This window comes from Ascidia mentula, chromosome 5, assembly GCF_947561715.1.
Source record: "Ascidia mentula chromosome 5, kaAscMent1.1, whole genome shotgun sequence".
NCBI classification, from domain to species: domain Eukaryota; kingdom Metazoa; phylum Chordata; class Ascidiacea; order Phlebobranchia; family Ascidiidae; genus Ascidia; species Ascidia mentula.
The window spans coordinates 5,686,504-5,705,719 of record NC_138570.1 but is presented as its reverse complement, the minus strand read 5'-3'; the positions used below and the strand labels follow the sequence as shown (position 1 = coordinate 5,705,719).

Genomic DNA, 19,216 nt, shown 5'->3' with positions numbered 1-19,216 from the left:
AACGAACTCAATACACTAAGGAACATATTAGACGGTTTTGTAAATCTTCAATACAAACAAAATACCCAATGCAATAGTCGAGAAGTTCATGATAAAGATGTTTAGGTTGTTGCCCTAAAATATAGCAACTCAATACACTTTTAGAACTTCAGCCGTTCCAATTACACTAAAGCATAACATTACATAAATTTGTAACAGATAAAAATCACAGCAAAGAACAAGAAAATTAGCACAAGTCCAGTGGAGTTGAGTTGCATGAGCACACAGTTTCCATTTCCAGAGTCTGCACCTAAGCCCCTTAATAAATGTAGTGATATTAGATGAAAAACGAATAAACGTACACATGTCAAAAACGGATGAGACCTGATAGGGCAACACAACGTACAGAACTGCACCCAACTTGTTATCATTGGCTTATTGCTTGTACGATCAACACTAACCTTTCCAACAATGGGTATGATTCCCGTTCATGATTCACATGCTGTGCTACGGATCTGATTGGGCGGGGGTTAGGGTGTTCAGCATTTTCCAAAACTCTTCTTATGAAACCTGGCCCTTTCATTCTGATCACGTATCCACAACTGAAATACCCAAAAACTTTAAGCCGACATGGTGTCAGATTACAAAATTAACGAACTTCAAAATTTGTCAAATTAAAATATTATATTATGAACAAAAAATGTGCTGCGCTTATAAACAACAAACAAGAGGATGAAATGGCATGACCACTGATAAATCAGTGATTTTTCAGGCATACTGCGTTTGCGCCATTTTAGGCATACTGCGTTTGTGCCAAGCGACGCGACATGTACCAGGTGAGTCACTGAGTACACACGCTGGAGGTGGAGAATATTACAAAGCGTAGAGTTTAACTGACGCGTTCGTGTCGTCTTATTTTATCCGTACGAACCCAATGGCATGGGCCACATCGAACGTTAGGTAGACACCACTCTGTGTTGGCCAAAATAAAACTCTAAATACGAAATATCAACTCTGTTCACAGATGTAAGTATTTCTACATTAAGTTTGTGGACACTCTATTGCCGACAACCTATCAAAGGTAGTATACACAAATTCCGGTCACTTACGTTGGAAACCTCTTCGCGTGTTCCTCCCACGGGTCGTCGTTTTCTGCCCAACCATGCAAATCTCCATTGCAGTAGAAGCATTTTACTGTGTCACTGTTTCCCAGATAGAAGAAACCGGCATCTGCTATACCGTGTGGAGCAACTCGAAGTTGGTTCGGCCAAACTCTAAATGTTCTCATCCTGTTCCTGAAAATTCTCATTTCCGGTACACGTGGTTGGTTGCATTCGTACTTGCTGTTGTCACTCATAACTGTACTATGACTGTCAAGTGTATGATGTTTCGATAATGGCAGTTGGCTGTGAACTGAACACTTATGTTCGCTTTTACTGGTTCCGACGTTCTGGCAAAGGCGACGTGCTACGAGTGTATATATACACCGCCCCACACGTGAGTTTGTACTTTAAAGTGCTCTGCACACCCCGGGAGGGCGGGCCCGGTACGCGGCTGACGGTTGTGGCTGGCGATGCGTAGCGGTCGCGTATTTTTCCCGCGCTTTTTGAAGCGGCAAGGGGATTCACACCTGCAGTGCGGTTGGCGGCAACGCGATAAAACATTTCAATATCTAAAATACCTTGAGCGTCTTTGTGTCGTAAAAACGTTCATGGGTAACTTCATTTAGTTTTATTATAAGACAATTAACTTAATAATCTATATAATATTCACGTACAGAGCGTTTACTCACGACTTATATATTACTTGGTTCGCTTTTTCTGTAAGGGCACCAAATGACTATGTTAGTGAAACTGATCTACAATATTTCGTTAAAGAACGTTTTAACAAAATCCAAAATATTAATTACCGCAAATCCATTAAATATTGTAATCCATTAATTAATTTCTAATATTTTATCACCAAACACTCCATATACAAATAGAATTTCCTAAAACCACATAAAATTAATCACAACAAGCCAAAAACCCCACGAAAACAAGGTTCAGATCAACGCGGCTGGCGGAAAAGTTAAATCACCTTTAACGCCTAGACATACTGCGTTTGCGCCAAGCGACGCGAGATGTACCAGGTGAGTCACTGAGTACACACGCTATAGAGGCGGAGAACATTAGGCAGCGTAATGTTTAACTGACGCAAATAATGCTACCGAATTCATTTGACAGGTGTTTGTTTACTCTTTACCGAAACCGATTTTCCACATATTTGCACGATTTCTATGATCACAATTGCCGACCTAGCTGTGGGGTGGTTCTTTAGCATCTACCTCTATAATGTTCCACTTTAACTTGTACCACTCGAGCATTTCGCTCGAGCACTCGGGGACTGTGAAAGTCTATTTAAGTAAATCCCTATGTACTTCACTTCCGTGACGTTTTCATTAAATTTTAGTCTTCAGTGTTTCAAGTTATTGGTAAGGTGCGTTATTATTACTAGTGATTGGTGATTCACAATTCCTTTGCTTTTCCATAGTAGGCATAAAATCCTTCTGATTTATCAACAGTCAAGGTTTTGTCAAACTAAATGTTGTCCCCGAACATGAATGTAAGTCAAAAAACACGTATGTTAAAATATTTGACACAGGGGACGACTTTGCGACGAATAAAATGTTGTACTTTTAACCAAGAAGTTTTTAGTAACACATAAGAGAAACTGCGAAAAAAACATTCAAATCGGAGGCAGATCAGCGAAGTAACTACTTCCAACGTTTGGACCTTCCAGTAAATCCCCCAACAAATCATCTGCTGCATAAACAAGTACCACAAAAATAACCGGGAGGGGTTTCCCCACGGGATGGGCCAGGGGGAAAAAATGCGACTGAGGCATATATATAGCATGTGCGCGTTAGTACAGCTTCTCTATCAGTTGAAATCAGGAAACAGTAAACTTATTACAGGAAGAGTGTACACAGGCATCTTTCGAATAGTCTAACCGCTATGTCGCCGCATCAAAGCATGGAAACATATACTTTTGGAGTAAGCAACTTTCAAAGAAGCGACCAATTTACAAGGTAAGTGTTTTTAACATAGAGACAGTATATGATAACAAAAACCGATGCTTTACTTAAAATTTGCGTAACTAACAAAAGCTTTTACTGTTTTTTACAGCAAACAAGTCGGTCAGAACATTCAACAGACAAGTAGATACTCTTCACAAACTCAAAACCAGTAAGTCATTTACCGTCACTAACTTAACCGGGCTTAATTGCTTGAAAACGTCGAAAACGCTCTGGCAATATATACCACTACGCTATATTATGTTATACTTACCTTACTATTTTATTTTTCAGGTCTTTGTTCAAGTGCAGTCAACCGTTTAGTCCTCACATGACAAAATTCCAGTCAAGGATTATGACGTTTCTCCGTCACTGGCCAAACCACATCAAAGCAAGTCCCAAACATATCGCAGAAGCCGGTTTCTTTTACCTGGGAGAAAGTGACAGAGTGAAGTGTTTTTACTGCAATGGAGGGTTGCAGCATTGGTCACACAACGATGACCCTTGGTTCGAACACGCGAAGTGGTATCCCCAGTAAGTACTTTCATATTCATTTCACCCTAATACTTAAAGAACAAATCTGAACTAACTTTAAAAAAAAAACGTTTACTTTTATAACGTTTTAATATACATACACCCATTTTTGCAGTTGCGAATTCGTGCTTAAATCGAAAGGAATGGAATACGTCTCGTCCGTCGCAAGCCAATACCCCGACATCAAGCGCCCTTTCGACGCTCCAAAACAACCACGAACCTCATGCGATACCTTACAGGCTGTGGCGAAGCAAGCAAGGGTACAAACTATATGTAGCAATGCAGCAGAATCACAACAAACTCTACTGTCAAGAGCATTGCAAACAGAAATTGTAAAAGAATCTTTTCGTTTTGGATTTGAAGAATCGGCAGTAAAATCTGTGGTGCAATCTAAACTTGAATCGGACGGTTCAGAATATTCGTCACTTATGGAATTAGTGAGTGCGATCCAGGCGTTCACGGAAGCTCGAACCTCCACCGAGGAAATGGATCAAGATCCTTTAGAAAATCCAACGCAAGATTTCGACGAGACGTCATAGAAAAGTGGACTGGTGTCGATAAACGAAAGCAAAAACCTTGTTTACGGTAATGAAGTCAATTCACCTCAGATTGGTGAGGATTCGAAGCGCCAGGTGGAAGAGATTAAACAAGAGCAAATGTGTAAAATTTGCCTGGACGCCAACAGTGACTGTGTGTTGATGGGTTGTGGACACATTTGCTGTTGTTCGGTTTGCGCCCCTGCTCTTCGATCTTGCCTATTTGTCGCACAAACATCGATAAAATTGTCAAGTTTTATCGTCAATGAATTGTTGCTTGTTTTTGAGTTGCTAACTCTTACCTACATGTATTGTATTAAGAAATATTCGAGGTACTCAGGTTCTTTTATGTTGTGTTTATTTACAATCTTTTTATATTTTTTTCTTTGTATCAACAATATACGTTTACGTATATGTTACTTTTCAACACAAAAGTTTTCTGTTTAAAACGAACTCAATACACTAAGGAACATATTAGACGATTTTGTAAATCTTCAATACAAACAAAATACCCAATGCAATAGTCGAGAAATTCATGATAAAGATGTTTTGGTTGTTGCCATAAAATATTGCAACTCAATATACACATTTAGAACTTCAGCCGTTCCAATTACACTAACGGCACCTAAAGCATAACATTACATAAATTTGCAACAGATAAAACTCACAGCAAAGAACAAGAAAATTAGTACAAGTCCAGTAGAGTTGAGTTGCATGAGCACACAGTTGCCATTTCCAGAGTCTGCACCTAAGCCCCTTAATAAATGTAGTGATATTAGATGAAAAACAAATAAATGTACACATGTCAAAAACGAATGAGACATGATAGGTTAAGTCAGTGTACACAACTGCACCTAACTGATCATTATTGGCTCATTGCTTGTACGATCAACACTAACCTTTTAAACAATGGGAATGATTCCTGTCCATGGTTGACATGTTGTGTTACAGGCCTGCTTGGGCGGGGGTTGGAGTGTTCAGCATTTTCCAAAACTCTTCTTATGAAACCTGGGCCTTTCATTCTGATCACGTATCCACAACTGAAAGAACCAAAAACTTCCAATTAAACCAATATCGTGTCAGATTACATAATTAACGAACTTCAAAATATGTCAAATGAAAATATTATATTTTGCACAAAAAATCTGCTGCGCTTATGAACAACAAACTAGAGGATCACTGATAAAAAAGAGATTTCTTCTCGGAGAAATTTACGAAGAAACATCAAAGTAATAGAATGGAGGGTAGAATTCGCAGTCCGAGAACCCGTTTTTCTGGTGTCAGTGTTACCATACTGCAATCTAGTTTCCCTGGTAAAATTTTCGGGGAAACCCCGCGTGGTGCATTTTGCCCTTTTCTGGTGCCGGCAGTCGTTGTCGGTCGAGTATAAAAGTACCTGCTTGCATCCCCTTTTTGCATTCTGCTTCGTTGTCGTTCCGCTCAACATGGATTGTAGTGATTGTTACTGTTTGCTGGAGGCGTCGAAAAGTCTTTTCATGCAGTGAAAAGTGTTTCGTATTTATGTGAACGAAACAACTCGTGACAGGACCTGTGTGTTACATACTCGCGTAATTTTTAACCTTCTGTGTTGTACAACGTTGTAGCTTGCTATTAGGACAATTTAAAAACGATGTACGAGGTAAACGAACCTCGAATTCGAGAAATGAGAAATTTCAGGGAAAGAATCAAAACTTTCAGAAATTGGCCGAACGGAATCAGGGTCACCACTCCCCGTCAGCTGGCAAGTGCCGGGTTTTACTACCTCGGAAGCAATAGTGAAGCCCACTGCTTCTATTGCAACTGGAAGCATAGTTGGGAACATGACGATGATCCGTGGGAACAGCACGCAAAGAACCATCCTACGTACATTAATATTGCTTTAGTTATGTAATCTTATTGGGTATATGGTATTAACGTTCATTTATATGGCAAAGATGGTACAGATCAATCAGTCACATATAGGAGGCCTTTAAATATAATTAGTATTGGTGTGTCGTTTTGATATTGTTGGGTCATAAGCTTACTTCCATATCATTCGTTGAGTATACGCCTCCTGTCTCGACTTCCAGATTAGCTTTTCAAATTTTATTTCTACATTGTGTCACCAAGTTGGAATTATCTGATGTATGATTTTACGCAAGATCATAAACAGTAGACACTACCAGGAATGAGCTGGAATAAAAATGTACCTTTGCCATCAGTATAGCAAAATAATAAATACTTTCAAAACTCAAAAAAAAGCCGAAATGTTTTTTACAGATGTGGATACCTTTTGAAAAATAAAGGTCCCAAATTCGTAGCAAGAATTCGAAGACGCCACCAAGCCTTGAATGACCAGAGGAATACCATTCCTGTAGCACTACCTACACAATCAACACCTCCACAATCCGACATAACAGAAGAATTGGAAGAACTCTCTCATAGGATTGAGGTTCAAGCTAGGAACATGGGATTCGAAGAGTCATTAATTTCCAATGTAACACAAAGGTAAGTTTACACTGACTTTGTTTGCAACAAATGAAAGCCAACAGTCAAGGCTTCGTGGAAATGTAAGGACGCTATTTTATTGTTTTGTTCAATTGCTAGCGTCCATTTCGTATTCAACAAAAGGGCTTGTGTGTCAAAAACTGAAGCTTACAATTAAGTACATCTGAAACAGTGTGTTTAATACAAGTGTATATTACCAATACCACTGTGGTGAAATAAATGCAATGCAATCAAGCCCCCTCATAAACAAAGTACAGAAGTAAATGCTACTGCAGCCAGCCTTGGCGACCTCTCTGATGATGCTGGGCTCATGCCATACCATTTAACATAAATTGCTTTGTTTAGAAAATTTCGAGAAAGTGGACAATTTTACACATCTCTTGAAATGCTTGTGGTGGATCTCCTTGATTACAAGACAGTCCGTATAAGTGTCAATGAAACTAGTACAAGTCGTCCAGACAACACCCCGAGAAACACCGGCGCCCCACTAGCTGTGCAAAGGCGCCCCAAGCGACCAAAACGAATTAGGAGCCCAAACACTGAAAACAGCTTTAATATGCAGTTACAACTCAATGAAACTGGACTTTTCTGTTCTCTTATTTGTTTGTTTCTGCTTGGCATTGCTTGGAATCAAGGCGGGTTATGGTAAACGATCAAAAACTAGAACACATGCTGAGATGTGCAATACACTGATGTCATGTGCCTGAGTACAGATGCCTAAATTCCACTGTGTTGCTGCTGTATCCTACTGCACCAATTAGTCCGCTTACTTGCATTACATAGTATGAAAATTAATTGTTTCGACATGTACGTTGATTAGTAAAATAAAATAAAAACATGCAAAAACAGAAATCAAATCAGACTTTTTTTCATCAAACATGTGTAGTTGCAAATACGTTGCCCAGTTTAGATAACCGTTACAAACTAGCAGAAGTTTACTTCAAGAGAAACATGTAGCGTTTCCAAGAAGCAGGACCATACAGATACAATGAAAACAAATACACGGAAAAGGAGCTGATCCTGCTAGACTGTGAAGCATCATAATGATTACGGCCAACACATACATGGAAATCATAAAAGTGTATGCGCAACAAGTGAAAAGTTATTTTGTCCATGCGCAATATTAAACAACAATGCTACACGCGGTCACATTTCTTGGTTTGCCTTTGTGCAAATCACTCAAACTTTTCTAGTCACTTTTAAATGATATAAATGTAAATTCCTTTAATACGGCGTATGTAGGCCTAGCAGTCTATAACTTTCAGTTTTTGCTGATGCACTGTTTGTTTAAAAAACTTTATTTGCATGAACTTTCGCGAGCTTAATGTCGCTGAAAGTTAATTTTTCACTAGCTATAAAACTTTCTATGGAGATGCTTTCCATGCGAGCTCGAAAGATGGGACACTGACCCAAAGCGGAGGCATATTTCACGCAACAGCACACGTGACCACATGGCATGGGAACGCAAAAAATTTACCAGATTTTATCAAGACAAACTTTACAGGTTTTATCGAGACAGTGTTCATTACTGCTCACTGCGGTGGGCGCATGGGTAAAGATCGTTAAATTACAATTTTTTGCTTTTCGGAAAAGCAGACAACAGAACTTGACCACTTGAAAAAAGTGGACTTGTGGCGATTAACGTAAGCAAAAAGCTTGTTTACGGCAATGAAGTCAATTCACCTCAGATTGGTGAGGATTCGAAGCGCCTGATGGAAGAGATTAAACAAGAGCAAATGTGTAAAATTTGCCTGGACGCCAACAGTGACTGTGTGTTGATGGGTTGTGGACATATTTGCTGTTGTTCGGTTTGCGCCCCTGCTCTTCGATCTTGTCCTATTTGTCGCACAAACATCGACAAAATTGTCAAGTTTTACCGTCAATGAATTGCTGCTTGTTGTTAAGTTGCTAACTCTTACCTACATGTATTGTATTAAGAAATATTCGAGGTACTAAGGTTCTGTTATGTTGTGTTTATTTACATTGTTTCTTTATTCTTTTCCTTGTATCAACAATAAACGTTTTCGTATATGTTACTTTTCACCACAAAAGTTTTCTGTTTGAAACGAACTAAATACACTTAGGAACATAACTGACGGTTTCGTAAATCTTAAATGCAAACAAAATAACCAATGCAACAGTCGAGAAGTTCATGGAGCAGACGTTTCGACTGTTGCACTACAATATTGAAACTCAATACACATTTATAAATACAGCCGTTCCAATACTAACGGCACAAACAATTATAACATTACATAAATTTGCAACAGATAAAAATCACAGCAAAGAACAAGAAAATTAACACAAGTCCAGAGAAGTTGAGTTGCATGAGCACACAGTTGCCATTTCCAGAGTCTATTTGCATCCTTGGGGGTCGTTTTGGAGTAAATTTGTCCAATTTGGAACTTTTTTGCTGTGATGCTTTGTTTGTTGCACCAAAACCACTTAATTAATGTAGTGATATTAGATGACAAACGAATAATTGTCAAAAATGAATGAGACCTGATATGTCAAGACAGTGTACACAACTGCACCTAACTGATCATTATTGGCTTATTATTGCTTGTACGATAAACACTAACCTTTTAAACAATGGGTATGAGTCCCGTCCATGATTAACATGTTGTGTTACAGGTCTGCTTGTGCGGAGGTTAGGGTGTTCAGCATTTTCCAAAACTCTTCTTATGAAACCTGGCCCTTTTATTCTGATCACGTATCCACAACTGAAAGAACCAAACACTTTTAATTAAACCAACATTGCGTTTTGTCAAATCAAAATAGTATATTTTGCATTCTTTACGAAGTATCACCAACGGCCGTCTTTAAAGTCACTGTTATTAGCCTGGTCGTCAACCGCGTCTGATGTGCAGAGCCCTTTAGGCATACTGCGTTTGCACCAAGCGACGCGAGATGTACCAGGTGAGTCACTGAGTACACACGCTGGAGGTGGAGAATATTACAAAGCGTAGTGTGTAACTGACGCGTTCATGTCGGCTAACTTCAACCGGGCGAACCCTTGGGCCACATCGGAGCCACCACGCAGTGTAGGACAAAATAAAACTGTAAAAACGAAATATCAACTCTGTTCCCAGATGTAAGTACTTCTACATTAAGTTTGTAGACACTCTATTGCCGACAATCTATTGAAGGCGACAAATACGAAATCCAGTCACTTACGTTGGAAACCATTTCGCGTGTGCCTCCCAAGGGTCGTCGTTTTCAGTCCAACCATGCAAATTTCCATTGCAGTAGAAACATTTTACCCTGTCACTGTTTCCCCGATAGAAGAAACCGGCATCTGCTATATCTTGTGGAGCGACTCCAATTTGGTTCGGCCAGCCACTAAATGTTTTCATCCTGTTACTGAAAATTCTCATTTCCGGTACATGTGGCTGGGTGCATTCATACTTGCTATTGGCATTCATGATGGACTATTACTGCCACGTCTTTAATGCGGCAATATACGCAGATGGTTATGACCAAAACGCTAGCCCTAAGTCGTCAGGATGGGGCATATATAGGAACACAATTTTTTCCCTCCGTTCGATATTAAAGAAAACCGTAGTTCCAACGTCATTTGCGCAAGGTTTGAAAATATTTGTAAACTTGGAAACAAAACTTCCATTAATAAATAAAAATTAAATAAAAAATACATTTTGAAAGAAAGGTAACACTTGTAGGAGTCCAAACAAAACTCCCATTAACGTTGCACTTTAACCGTCACACATGAATGGCTTCGTCTAACGCTTGGACAGAAATTCTTGGCAATTTGCACTTTAACCTTCACACATGAGGAAGCATAAATTTAAGCTCTACGCATGATCGATGTTGATGTTAAAAAAAACCGTAGTTCCAATGTCATTTGCGCGAGATTTGAAAAAAATTGTAAACTTGGAAACCAAACTTCCATTAATCAATATAAAACAAATAAAAAATACATTTTGAAAGAAAGGTAACACTTGTAGGAGTCCAAACAAAACTCCCATTAACGTTGCACTTTAACCGTCACACATGAGTGGCTTCGTCTAACGCTTGGACAGAAATTCTTGGCAAGATACGCTTGGACAGAGACGATTGGTCTCAGAATGTCATGTGCTGCTCAAACAAGCACCCATAAAATAACCTAGAGGGGTTTCCCCACGGGATTGATCAGGGAAACAAATGCGAATGAGGCATAGCATGTGCGCGTTAGTACAGCTTCTCTATCAGTTGAAATCAGGAAACAATGAACTCATTATAGGAAGAGTGTACACGGGCATCTTTTGAATACTCTAACATGTCGCCGCATCAAAGCGTAGAAACATATACTTTTAGAGTAAGCAACTTTCAAAGAAGCGACCAATTTACAACGTAAGTGTTTTTAACATAGAAACAGTTGAAGTTAACTTAAACCCATGCTTTACTTGAAATCTGTGTAACTAAGCTAAGCTTTTTACTCTTTTTACAGCAAACAAGTCGGTCAGAACGTTCAACAGACAAGTGGATACTCTTCACAAACTCAAAACCAATAAGTCATTTACTGTCATTATCTTGTTATTCTTGTACAGGTTTAATTGCTTAAAACGTCGAAAACGCTCACGCAATATATACCACTACGCTATACTATGTTATACTTACCTTACTATTTAACTTTTCAGGTCTTTGTTCGAGTGCAGTCAACCGTGTAGTCCTCACATGACAGAATTCCAGCCAAGACATATGACGTTTCTTCGTAACTGGCCAAACCACATTAGAGTAAGTCCCAAACATATCGCAGAAGCCGGTTTCTTTTACCTGGGAAAAAGTGACAGAGTGAAGTGTTTTTACTGCAATGGAGGGTTGCAGCATTGGTCACACAACGATGACCCTTGGTTCGAACACGCGAAGTGGTATCCCCAGTAAGTACTTTCATATTCATTTCACCCTAATTCCAATACTTAAAGAACAAATCTGAACTAACTTTAAAAAAAACGTTTACTTTTATAACGTTTTAATATATATACACCCATTTTTGCAGTTGCGAATTCGTGCTTAAATCGAAATGAATGGAATACGTCTCGTCCGTCGCAAGCCAATATCCCGACATCAAGCGCCCTTTCGACGCTCCAAAACAACCACGAACCTCATGCGATGCCTCACAGGCTGTGGCGAAGCAAGCAAGGGTACAAAATGTTTGTAGCAATGCAGCAGAATCATAACAAACTCTACTGTCAAGAGCATTGCAAACGGAAATTGTAAAAGAATCTTTTTGTTTTGGATTTGAAGAATCGGCAGTGAAAGCTGTGGTGCAATCTAAACTTGAATCGGACGGTTCAGAATATTTGTCACTTATGGAAATAGTGAGTGCGATCCAGGCCTTCACGGAAGCTCGAACCTCCACCGAGGAAATGGATCAAGATCCTTCTGAAAATCCCACGCAAGATTTCGACGAGACGTCACAAAAAAGTGGACTTGTGGCAATTAACGAAAGCAAAAACCTTGATTACGGTAATGAAGTCAATTCACCTCAGATTGGTAAGGATTCGAGGCGTCAGGTGGAAGAGATTAAACAAGAGCAAATGTGTAAAATTTGCCTGGACGCCAAAAGTGACTGTGTGTTGATGGGTTGTGGGCATATTTGCTGTTGTTCGGTTTGCGCCCCCTGCTCTTCGATCTTGTGTGTCAAAAACTGAAGCTTACAATTAAGTACATCTGAAACAGTGTGTTTAATACAAGTGTATATTACCAATACCACTGTGGTGAAATAAATGCAATGCAATCAAGCCCCCTCATAAACAAAGTACAGAAGTAAATGCTACTGCAGCCAGCCTTGGCGACCTCTCTGATGATGCTGGGCTCATGCCATACCATTTAACATAAATTGCTTTGTTCAGAAAATTTCAAGAAAGTGGACAATTTTACACATCTCTTGAAATGCTTGTGGTGGATCTCCTTGATTACAAGACAGTCCGTATAAGTGTCAATGAAACTAGTACAAGTCGTCCAGACAACACCCCGAGAAACACCGGCGCCCCACTAGCTGTGCAAAGGCGCCCCAAGCGACCAAAACGAATTAGGCGCCCAAACACTGAAAACAGCTTTAATATGCAGTTACAACTCAATGAAACTGGACTTTTCTGTTCTCTTATTTGTTTGTTTCTGCTTGGCATTGCTTGGAATCAAGGCGGGTTATGGTAAACGATCAAAAACTAGAACACATGCTGAGATGTGCAATACACCGACGTCATGTGCCTGAGTACAGATGCCTAAATTCCACTGTGTTGCTGCTGTATCCTACTGCACCAATTAGTCCGCTTACTTGCATTACATAGTATGAAAATTAATTGTTTCGACATGTACGTTGATTAGTAAAATAAAATAAAAACATGCAAAAACAGATATCAAATCAGACTTTTTTTCATCAAACATGTGTAATTGCAAATGCGTTGCCCAGTTTAGATAACCGTTACAAACTAGCAGAAGTTTACTTCAAGAGAAACATGTAGCGTTTCCAAGAAGCAGGACCATACAGATACAATGAAAACAAATATACGGAAAAGGAGCTGATCCTGCTAGACTGTGAAGCCTCATAATGATTACGGCCAACACATACATGGAAGTCATAAAAGTGTATGCGCAACAAGTGAAAAGTTATTTTGTCCATGCGCAATATTAAACAACAATGCTACACGCGGTCACATTTCTTGGTTTGCCTTTGTGCAAATCACTCAAACTTTTCTAGTCACTTTTAAATGATATAAATGTAAATTCCTTTAATACGGCGTATGTAGCAGTCTATAACTTCCAGTTTTTGCTGATGCACTGTTATGGACTGACCGTTTAAAAAACTTTATTTGCATGAACTTTCGCAAGCTTAATGTCGCTGAAAGTTAATTTTTCACTAACTATAAAACTTTCTATGGAGATGCTTTCCATGCGAGCTCGAAAGATGGGACACTGACCCAAAGCGGAGGCATATTTCACGCAACAGCACACGTAACCACATGGCATGGGAACGCAAAAAATTTACCAGATTTTATCAAGACAAACTTTACAGGTTTTATCGAGACAGTGTTCATTACTGCTCACTGCGGTGGGCGCATGGGTAAAGATCGTTAAATTACAATTTTTTGCTTTTCGGAAAAGCAGACAACAGAACTTGACCACTTGAAAAAAGTGGACTTGTGGCGATTAACGTAAGCAAAAAGCTTGTTTACGGCAATGAAGTCAATTCACCTCAGATTGGTGAGGATTCGAAGCGCCTGATGGAAGAGATTAAACAAGAGCAAATGTGTAAAATTTGCCTGGACGCCAACAGCGACTGTGTGTTAATGGATTGTGGGCATATTTGCTGTTGTTCGGTTTGCGCCCCTGCTCTTCGATCTTGTCCTATTTGTCGCACAAACATCAACAAAATTGTCAAGTTTTACCGTCAATGAATTGCTGCTTGTTGTTAAGTTGCCAACTCTTACCTACATATGTTGTATTAAGAAATATTCGAGGTACTCAGGTTCTTTTATGCTGTGTTTATTTACATTGCTTCTTTATTCTTTTCCTTGTATCCAGAAAAAACGTTTTCGTATATACTTTTCAACACAAAAGTTTTCTGTTTGAAACGAACTCAATACATTTAGGAACATTACTGACGGTTTCGTAAATCTTAAATGCAAACAAAATAGCCAATGCAAAAGTTTGAGAAGTTCATGGTGCAGACGTTTCGACTGTTGGACTACAATATTGAAAATCAATACACATTTATAAATACAGCCCTTCCAATACTAACGGCACAAACAATTATAACATTACATAAATTTGCAACAGATAAAAATCACAGCAAAGAACAAGAAAATGAACACAAGTCCAGTGGAGTTGAGTTGCATGAGCACACAGTTGCCATTTCCAGAATCTATTTGCATCCTTGGGGGTCGTTTTGGAGTAAATTTGTCCAATTTGGAACTTTTTTGCTGTGATGCTTTGTTTGTTGCACCAAAACCACTTAATAAATGTAGTGATATTAGATGAAAAACGAATAATTGTCAAAAATGAATGAGACCTGATATGTCAAGACAGTGTACACAACTGCACCTAACTGATCATTATTGGCTTATTATTGCTTGTACGATAAACACTAACCTTTTAAACAATGGGTATGAGTCCCGTCCATGATTAACATGTTGTGTTACGAGCCTGCTTGGACGGGGGTTAGGGTGTTCAGCATTTTCCAAAACTCTTCTTATGAAACCCGGGCCTTTCATTCTGATCACGTATCCACAACTGAAAGAACCAAAAACTTCCAATTAAACCAATATCGTGTCAGATTACATAATTAACGAACTTTAAAATTTGTCAAAAAAAAATATTATATTTTGCATAAAAAATCTGCTGCGCTTATGAACAACAAACAAGAGGATGAAATTGCTTGGCCACTGATAAAAAGATGTTTTTCACGAATTGAAATTTTCCTTACGAAGTATCACCAACGGCCGTCTTTAAAGTCACTGTTATTAGCATCATGGCCGTCAACCGCGGCTGATGTGCAGAGCAGACAGCGTGTATACCAAGCGACGTACCCACGCTGGCGGTGGACAATATTAGAAAGCGCAAAGTTCAACTGACGGTTTCGTCTTTGACGGCTTCAACCGGGCGAACCCTTGGGCCACATCGGAGGTTAGGTAGCCACACGCCGTGTTGAGCAAAGTTAAAATAATAAAACGATATATCAACTCTGTTCACAGATGTAAGTACTTCTACATTAAGTTTATAGACACTCTATTGCGGACAATCTATTAAAGGTGGCAAACACGAAACCCGATCACTTACTTTGGAAACCACTTCGCGTGTTCCTCCCACGGGTCGTCGTTTTCAGCCCAACCATGCAAATTTCCATTGCAGTAGAAGCATTTTACCCGGTCACTGCTTCCCAGATAGAAAAATCCGGCTTCTGCTATATCGTGTGGAGCAACTCTATGTGGGATCGGCCAACATCTAAACGTTTTCATCCTGTTTCTGAAAATTCTCATTTCCCGTACACGTGGTTGGTTGCATTCGTACTTGCTATTGCCACTCATACTTGTACTATGGCTGTCAAGTGTATGATGTTTCGATAATGGCAGTTGGCTGTGAACCAAACACTTACGTTCGCCTTCACAGATGTTCGACGTTCTGGTAAAGGCGACGGAATCCGTGCTTATATACACCGCCCAACAGTTCCGCTCGCGGCAACCAAATAGGTCCCTGGAAAGATTGGATTTCGTGGCTTGTTCAGTGGCGAAAATTCGGACCACAATAGGCTAGGAAAGGTGGGATTTCGTCGCTCTCTCCCCGTTTGGAGGATGCATCCCTCACGTGATTTGTGTTGTAACGTGTTCGTGACGTTTTGCTTTGGTTGTTCAGTGGTCTTCCTTTCTCAGCGCTCTATTATAGTTGTAGCTCATTCTCAAATTGCACTGATGATGGGCGTCGTCGTGCTCCACACGTTTGTTGATAATGTATATCAGCAAATTAGCATCTGCTTTTTTGTTTAAATTTATAAACTTCAAGTTTGTTGCATTTAAAATCATGGATTCAATACTTACATTAGTAAACTTCAAGAATTAAAAAGAATGAATTTTACAAGAAAGCTAACACAGTTTTGAATTTCAGATTTTAAGGATTTGTCAACCTAAATGTTATCCCCACATATGAATGTAAGTAAAAGAAATATTTGAAACAGAGGACGGCTTATGACGAAATAAACATTGTCTTTTAACGTACCCACTAGAAATTTTTCGTAAAGGCTCAGCTGCGGCGTTTTATTCGAGTCCTTTAATGCCCCCAGCTCTTGTGTTCCACAAGTTGATTGTGTCAATCCTAAATCGATTGTTCCAGCGGTTTTGAATAATTGATTCAACCGCCATATAAGAATAATATGTGACGAGACGTGCCACGTCCGCGGTGACTGTCCCGATCTAGCTTCCCCGGTAAAATTCTCGGGGAAACCCCGCGTGGTGCCTTTTGCCTTTTTCTGGCGCCCGCAGACGTTGTCGGTATAACAGTACTTGTTTGCTTCCCTTTTTTGCGTTCTGCTTCGTTGTCGTTCCGCTCAACATGGATTATAGCGATTGTTACAGCCCATCTCAAGCCCTAGATCGTTCAAGGTGAGATTTATACTCTGTTTGGTTTATTTCTGACTGTAGTAAGTTAACCTTTGTGAGTCTTTATGTAACGGATGTTGTGCACAACAAAACAGTCCGGTTTATCATACCGTATGTTAATGTGATGACATAAAAAAAATGTTGTTGTTTGTCAGATTAAACCACAAGAAAAACAACCTTCAATCAAATTCAACATGTACGCGGTAAGCATATGTAACTTATAATATTTGTTGGCAGTCTATGTTTTTTCTTCTATGGCCAAATTTCCAGGTCGTTGGTTCTAATTTAAAACCTTGTTAGTCTGGGAACGTTTTAGTTAATGTTTGTGATACTGCATTATATCGAAAGTTGTTGCTGTTTCTATATTTCGATGCTAAGTTGAACCACCCCGTATCACAAACTTTCACAGTCGCAAACTTTCACGCTTCTAAGTAACGACTGAACTGGTCGCTTTTTAATGTCCTGTATCTGAATCCTAAATTTAATACGTTGGGAATCCTATACGTTTTGCGTTGTCAACTCTGAATCCAAACATAGTTATTTGTTCATTGAATGTTTATGGAGAGTTTTGCAATGCGGATTGCACAAAACATAACCTTTAACCCAACACTTCCAATAAATTGTATGTCGCAAGCCTCGCACTTTCCGTTGACTCACAGTCTCACGTGAATTATAGGAATGGCAGCAGTGGCGCAAGAGGAAAAAGGCAGCAGGCGCGTTGGCCCGAGAAGGCGACTTTTAAGGCAAGAGTGATGACGTACGTTTCCAAGTGGCCGAATCACATCAGGGCAACGTCAGTGCAACTGGCCAACGCAGGCTTGTTTTACCTTGGTGATGGTGACCGGGTGATGTGTTTCCAATGCGGCGGAGGTTTGAAAGATTGGCATAAATACGACGATCCGTGGTTCGAACACTGCAAGTGGTACCCGCAGTAAGTTCACATGTTAAAAATTAAAGCATGCTGGCAACAAAATGTAGGTAACTCCTAACACCATTGCGCAAATAAAGGTGCTGAAAACAAATCTATAGTTTTGTCGTCACTATAGTTTAAATGCATGACAACTTTCCAACGAAAAACGGGCATTTTTATAGTTATAGCCTTGATAGCAAAAGATTACACATTAAACATAGGCACGTATTTCTGTTCGTATATAGATTCGTGTTTTCTGATTTCCAGTTGTGAATTCATGCTGAACGAAAAAGGAAGTGAATACATCAAACAAGTTACCGACAAGTTCCCCCAACTTCACCGACCAAGTTCAAGTCGAGCCAGTGACACGGTCACCCAAGTTCAAACTTCCTTCGATGTCCCACCACCGATTCACAGAGTTAACTTGGAAGAAAAGTTTAAGGAAGCAAAGCAGAGCGAGTTGTATGAAGGAGCGCTTATGTTTGGTTTCGATCCCGAATCAGTTGAAACCGTTGTTAAAAGGTATGCAAATGTCAGTTTGCTGTGGTTAATGGTGAAATAAATGAAAAAGGTCAAATGAATGAAACATAATTGTATTGGTATCGACGTGTAGCAATACACAAGTGTTTCGTTAGTTGACATCGACACTGAAATGTTTTCTAAGCATAACTTGTTGGATATTTACGCAACACAAGTTGAGACCGCAAAATAATGACACGATTGTACAAATAACACTTAAAATAAGTTCTAAAACATGACGCACATCAAAACGACAAACGTCATGTCCTTTATACGTTCTTTGCGCAGGTACATTAACGTGAACCACGAAATGTACTCGTCCCTGAAGAATCTTGTCACCGACATACAACAATACGAAGAAACTCGAGAACACACACCTAAAGCAACGAATATTGCCCAAGACCTCAGCCCTGAATACACACTAGACGTTGAAAGTGTAAGCAATCAACCTGCTGGTCAAGCACTGTTGTCCGCGATTCCGCATAGCAAAAATAATGTAATTAAACGAGCTTCAACGCCCGTGGACGTCGCAGCAAGTAGTGGTGCAGAGGACGTTGACGAAGATGGTACCTGTACAGTTTGTCTTGATAATAAGTGCGACTGCGTTCTCATGCCATGTGGTCACGTATGTTGTTGTGTGAAATGTGCCTCCGCTTTGCGTCAGTGTCCCATCTGTCGAGCTCGTATGGAAAGCATCGTCAAGTTTTATCGTCAGTAGAAAATTACTAAACTATATGCACACATTTTTACCATTTGATAGTCATTAGAAAATTTTAGGCAAATTTTGTACCAAGAGAAACTTGTGACTACTTGTAGCGTTGTGCAATAGTGTACTTCAGAGTGTAACTTCATAGTGTAACTTTATTTGCCTCTTGTTGTACACTATTTTGGAGATGTTTATTTTATAGCACTGGTGATATGTATGTGGTTGTGACAGTTTACCCAAAGTCGTTGTTGATTATTTGTGAAATGTCATTTTCAATCAAGCTTGTCGATATTTTTTCTAACATTTTTTAAAAAACCATTTTGATTCAAAAACTTTTCGGCTCGAATGCTTTTGACCAATACAAATGTCACTACAAGAAATGTAGTGGTCACACTATAA

At 39.5% G+C, this 19,216-nt stretch overlaps 3 protein-coding genes and 1 long non-coding RNA gene across 5 annotated transcripts; all 4 read left to right on the top strand.

Moving 5' to 3' along the window:
• The first annotated feature begins 2,909 nt into the window (after positions 1-2,909).
• Positions 2,910-4,605, top strand: LOC145902154 (baculoviral IAP repeat-containing protein 7-A-like). The gene is made up of 4 exons (XM_082990025.1): positions 2,910-3,049; positions 3,147-3,206; positions 3,329-3,568; positions 3,684-4,605. Exons 1-4 carry the CDS (start codon positions 2,976-2,978, stop codon positions 4,105-4,107), a joined length of 798 nt encoding a protein of 265 aa, XP_082846151.1. The 5' UTR covers positions 2,910-2,975; the 3' UTR covers positions 4,108-4,605.
• A 913-nt stretch (positions 4,606-5,518) lies between these two features.
• Positions 5,519-19,208, top strand: LOC145902152 (baculoviral IAP repeat-containing protein 8-like). Of its 2 annotated transcripts, XM_082990022.1 has the most exons (6): positions 5,519-5,573; positions 16,660-16,685; positions 16,838-16,885; positions 17,359-17,613; positions 17,860-18,114; positions 18,400-19,208. In XM_082990022.1, exons 1-6 carry the CDS (start codon positions 5,550-5,552, stop codon positions 18,827-18,829), a joined length of 1,038 nt encoding a protein of 345 aa, XP_082846148.1. In that variant the 5' UTR covers positions 5,519-5,549; the 3' UTR covers positions 18,830-19,208. The 2 variants fall into 2 exon arrangements, with proteins under 2 accessions (XP_082846148.1, XP_082846147.1); XM_082990021.1 differs by lacking the exon at positions 5,519-5,573 and having other exon boundaries at positions 16,587-16,685.
• Positions 5,656-7,240, top strand: LOC145901564 (baculoviral IAP repeat-containing protein 7-A-like). The gene is made up of 3 exons (XM_082989295.1): positions 5,656-5,967; positions 6,364-6,591; positions 6,937-7,240. Exons 1-3 carry the CDS (start codon positions 5,735-5,737, stop codon positions 7,238-7,240), a joined length of 765 nt encoding a protein of 254 aa, XP_082845421.1. The 5' UTR covers positions 5,656-5,734.
• On the top strand, positions 10,813-11,334 carry LOC145902158 (uncharacterized). Its single transcript, XR_014402579.1, has 3 exons — positions 10,813-10,941; positions 11,039-11,102; positions 11,229-11,334. It is a non-coding gene; the product is annotated as an uncharacterized LOC145902158 (long non-coding RNA).
• Positions 19,209-19,216: the final 8 nt, after the last annotated feature.